The 5162-nt window shown below is 33.5% G+C and overlaps 1 protein-coding gene across 1 annotated transcript; it reads right to left on the reverse strand.

Annotated features, from left to right (window-relative positions):
- Positions 1–298: 298 nt before the first annotated feature.
- Positions 299–4322, reverse strand: LOC141610953 (inositol oxygenase 1-like). The gene is made up of 8 exons (XM_074429273.1): positions 4084–4322; positions 3162–3327; positions 2372–2453; positions 1943–2147; positions 1536–1648; positions 1140–1332; positions 771–931; positions 299–533 (listed from the first exon to the last, which is right to left on the reverse strand). Exons 1-8 carry the CDS (start codon positions 4112–4114, stop codon positions 507–509), a joined length of 978 nt encoding a protein of 325 aa, XP_074285374.1. The 5' UTR covers positions 4115–4322; the 3' UTR covers positions 299–506.
- Positions 4323–5162: the final 840 nt, after the last annotated feature.

Here is a 5162-nt window from a genome sequence, read left to right on the forward strand (position 1 = left end):
GAGCCGCAAAGGAAACGGAGGCACGGAGGTAGCATTTGAATTTTAGGGTTTTGTAAGACCTATGTTTTATCTTCGGGTGAAGGTGGTAGGCGGGAAAAAAATGTTTAGTGGTTTCTGTTTTATTATTTTATATAGATAGATAGGTCTAGGCAATCGAGTAAGAGGCTGAGGTTGTGTTCCATTTGATAATTTTACGACTCTGAATAGTTTTGTGAGTACAACTACGCTATGACAATTGACAACCCAGCAAATAAAAGTCACCTTCAATGCGATCATGTAAGTAGACTTGACAAAAACATTCATGACACCAACAACATATAATAGTACTTGACAGACCTCCACAACACCTTTTATGTAGTAGTCTTAAGATAATGCTTCACCGGCCTTTACGAACTTATTACTATGCCGAAATTACAGGAAAGATATTACAACTCTAACAGAACTTGAAAGGAAATAAATTAGCTCGATCCTTTATTCATCCATCCATTTCTGCTGCATCACTTGCTTCACCACTTAAGCTTCTCCGGGAAGTACTACATATCAACACGGTTAAGTACAAGTTAGCAAAAATAAGCATGCCTACAATATTGCGCGTTTGCACTTAACTTTTTATTGTATGTGTATATCGACAGAGCGCTCTTTACTCTGACATGAGAACGACTTTAAAACAATTTGTTTCACGTTTCAACACACACATGTAGGGCGACTTTATACAAGTACGAGTAGTAAATTTAAGTTACATCGTATAGGAGAATGGTACTCGTACATACCTTGTTGATGAGGGAGAGATAATAAGGCTTGACTTTCTCAACATCGACTCTGACCTTACTCTTGCTGTACAAGTCATACTTGTTGAAGATATGGAGCCACTTCAAATTTTCCTTGTCCTCATCATTCATCAAGTGTTTGTACGCCCCTGCCTTGTGCATTGCTGAAGCAACCAAAGAAAAACAAAATCACTTAGTAACACCGCGATTTACTAATTAGGATTAGAAACCGAATGCCAATGAATATGAAACCCGAGTATAAAATTGTCAAAACAAGTATTATCATTTCTCTGTTATTTTTAGTATGTCGGAGTGTTGGACTACTAATAGAAAAACATAAGAGATCGAGGCCAGAGAAATTATAGTGGTTACCGTAGAAAGAATGGTAGCGAATAATGAAAAGGGCAGCGGAAGGCAGGGTGGTCTTATTTTCCTTAGCAACAATGTACATGTAGTCATCATGTCCAAATGACATCAACACATTCTCGAGTCCACATCCTTCAGAGTACATGCCGTATTTTGTGTTGTATGCCGGGTTGTTGTAATCTTGGTTCAATGCAAAGTACTGCAACAATTCACCAATTTTGATCAATACATGATGTAGAATCAATGAATGATCATGGGTCTTTAGAACGTTTTTTCATTTTCCGTGTAAGATAAGGCTACGTATATCTGACTCTCTACCAGCTAAAAATTACTAGGATATGATTATGAGCACATAACTAAGATATTGAATTGAATCGACATCAAGCTTCTAGAGGTTGATACCTTGTGGTGAACAATTGACTCGTCAAAAGCGCAACCAACGGGGTTAACATCACCAACAACTGCCCATTGAGGAAGCTCACCAAAGCTAGGAAGTAGAAGAACCTTCCCAAGATCTAACACAATCACACAAATAGTAAGCAATCATCATAAGTAATAGTACAAAGTAGGATACTCACACTCGCGTCCCTTAAAAAAGGTCCAAAATAACATGTCCAAAATAAAATAGCGCGTGTTATGTAAAGACAGATCTGGATAAAAAAATAATTAGGGGACAATAGGAATCGAACTTTAAACCAACAAATCATAAACATTCTCTCATTTTAATTAATTTACTCGGTATTTCTAACTCGACCTCTTTAAATCCACCACGAGTACACGTGAATGCATAAGATGGAGTCGATACGTACCATGAATGAGGCCAGTCAAATGAAGCCAATCTTCATTAGTATAGTCCTTCCTAATGGCTTCAGCAGTTTGCAACAAGTGCTGAATTTGTGGCTCATCTAAGTCAGGGTCACTTTCATCTACCACCTCATTTAGTAACTCACAACATTCCCATATACTCATTTCTACCCTGTTCAATTTTGAGTACTCTTCTCTCATTTTTCTCACCTATAATACAACCAATTAATCAAATTAAATATTAAAATAGCTCAATTAATTGACAGTAAGCCTCTCTTAATAAGACGGCAAGATCCATCTTAAGATGAAAACGGATCAAACATACTCATTTTGTCTTATCTACCATACTTGACACGTTTAAAGTTTAAGACGGATGCTACTATCATAAACAAGAAATTGTGGATTAGAAGAATTAAATGAAATTAAGAACTTACAAAGTCAACACACTGGTAAATATGACTCATTTTGTACACATTTTCCACACCTGGCTGCCTATCACCTTTAGCTTCATAGTCCCTGTTTAGTGAAATGTGAGTTAATCATATCATACCTTATACAGTAAATTATACATGTTGATTTTGATTATCATTTATTTTTTTGGTACAAAGGGAAAGAGAAGAGCAATTTTGATACTATACTAATAAGATTTAAATTCGAGTCATGAATATCACCCGTTAACTTTATCATATGAGTTATTAGACATTTGCTTTGATATCACAAACTTTATCGGGTCATCGACGTTTCATAATTAAAATATTTGGTCGTGTACTCGTGTACTCATGGTCTCATGTGTCATATCTTTCCATGGATCCAGATTCAATTAGATTTACCGGCGGAAACAAAACAAAACAAAAATAGCTTGATTCGTCAACATCCCTAGTTTCCACTAGGAGAGACTATCTTTTGGAGACATGATTAAATTTGTACCCGCAATTTTAGTTACATTTTTTATTGTCGGTCATGTAAAAATCGGGTTTTAATAATTAGTTTTTCTAACGTATACCATTCATATGTTAATAATTTAATTATAGAAAGATTCATAAGAATATATTATCATAAATTGGAGTGCTAACTCATTTTTACCATATTTAGCCATATATTCATAATTCATGTGAATATTTCTTTAATTAATTTAAGGACACACGTTTGAAAAACCGTTAAAATAATTGGTGGTGAGATTAGTGGTGTAACCAAAATTGGCAAAGGGAGGGAAAGAAAAACAACCTAAAGGTTAGGCCAAAAGAGTTGATTTGGGGTACAATAAAGAAATTGGGCTGATGGACCATAAGCCCAACACCCAGTGTCAATATTTTCTCATCCACAACCACTTCCTTTTCCAGCCCATTTTCCTTCTCATTTACACCATACTTTTTCTGCTCTACCTCCACCCCTGTTTCACAAAACTCAACTTTAATTTCACAATTAAAAAATAAAAAAAATAGTTATATCCACATTTTGAACCTTTTCTGGAACTAAAAAATATATTTTTTTCTCATGGAATATATCATTTATTCTCAAAATTACTAAAAAAATACCAAGAAATACTATTTAGGAAAAACATGTAGATCAAATATAAATAAATTTTTGACCAAGTAGTGAAGGGTATAAGATAAATCCAATATACAAAGGAGTCGAAAATTGAACCTCAAATCCTCAAATATGTGACCAAAAATGTGTATCTTTAGAACACATGTTAATAAGAATCTATACAAACAAATATTCATGAAAATATATCCTGAGAAATTGATGAAACAACTTATTTTTGTCCTACTCCGTTTAATATTCTTATTAATTTTCTTTATATATAGAATATAGGTTTTTAATGTGTTCCTAAGATTTTAAGAGGACACATTAGAAAACTCGTATATATTACACAAAAAATGATACGGAGTATCAATATAAACAATATTAGCTTGACAATAAGCAGTGGCGGAGCCAGGATTTTTCGTCAGCGGTAGGCAAAAAATTACAGCAGGGGCGAACTGGCAATGTCATAAAGTAAATATCGGAAAATTTCGAAAATTTTAACTAAGAAATTTGAAATTCCCAATATTTAGCGGGGGTGGCCTCCCCTGCTAGCTCCCCCTAAATCCGCCACTGACAATAACATCGCTAAGCTAATATTAGTATGTATGAAGTTAAATACCAAAATCAGGCTGCTCAATGATGATAGTCATCTTATCTTATGGAGTAAAAAAGATAGAAAGCTAATATAAAGAAAGTGAGAATTTATTGAGAAAATTGTAGTGTAAATGGAAGTATGTATGAAATGGGTAGGTTAGGGTTTGACAAACAAATGAGGAGTATTTATAATTGTTTGGAGACCTTCATTGACATTACGAGGTCCATAAAGTCCTCATCACAAAATCTTTCTCACATTCTTTTATCACTTGTCTTATGATAGTAACTTCTATTTAAAACGTTTTTAATTATATATTTTCGTTCAATAAGTTTAACTTAAGACGGTATTTCCGTCTTAAGCTTAAGATAAATTAAATTGATAATACTTGTGTATATAAGAATGTATGAGGAAAAGCAACACATTTGTTTGCATGGTCTTGTTTTTAAACTTTCCGAGTTTCAGACAAGCCATTTTGGTCTGAAGTGTAATAAGACGAGATTTTGTAACTATTTTACAGCAAAAGGCCCAAATGTGTCATTATTGAAAAACAAGTTACCATAAACGGTAACACTAGATAAATTTACCATTGTGGTTATATTTAACAACTATTACATGATCGCATATGTCTCCAGACGAAAAGTGACCGTTTAAAATGAGAATTTGTGATTTACCTTATAGTCCCTCACATCCACTCTTTTCTTCCATATTTCCTAAAACGGATTATTCAGGTTTTCTTCCCCTTTCCTTTTTGAGAAAGTTTTTATTAATATTATACTCCTACCTCTCTTCATTCATCCAACATCACCATATCCTTTATTAATATTTAATTCTAATTATTCTCACCTATCTCCAATAACCAACCCCACTCATCTCCTTTATCAATCAATACTATATATTAAATCCAGAAACCAAGGGACTTCAATGTAATTAAAGAAAGTTATACAAATTAATTATACTATATAGTTTTAAATCACTAGCACCGTGTGATGGACCCGATTAAGAGATCTCAATGCAAATACTATATAGTTTGGGTTAAAAGTATAATATAAAGATGCCTTGATGAAGAATACTTATGGAAACTACATTAAATTAAAGTAATTAAT

Source organism: Silene latifolia, chromosome 11 (assembly GCF_048544455.1).
Source record: "Silene latifolia isolate original U9 population chromosome 11, ASM4854445v1, whole genome shotgun sequence".
Taxonomy (NCBI): Eukaryota; Viridiplantae; Streptophyta; class Magnoliopsida; order Caryophyllales; family Caryophyllaceae; genus Silene; species Silene latifolia.

Excerpts from the sequence above, each read along its gene's own strand:
- LOC141610953 (XM_074429273.1), bottom strand. The coding sequence starts at position 4,114 with ATGACTATCATCATTGAGCAGCCTGATTTTG. Across the intron at positions 3,328-4,083 it reads CATTGAGCAGCCTGATTTTG|GGGTGGAGGTAGAGCAGAAA; the intron begins GTATTTAACTTC and ends TTTGTGAAACAG. Across the intron at positions 534-770 it reads ATCTCTCCCTCATCAACAAG|TACTTCCCGGAGAAGCTTAA; the intron begins GTATGTACGAGT and ends GTTGATATGTAG.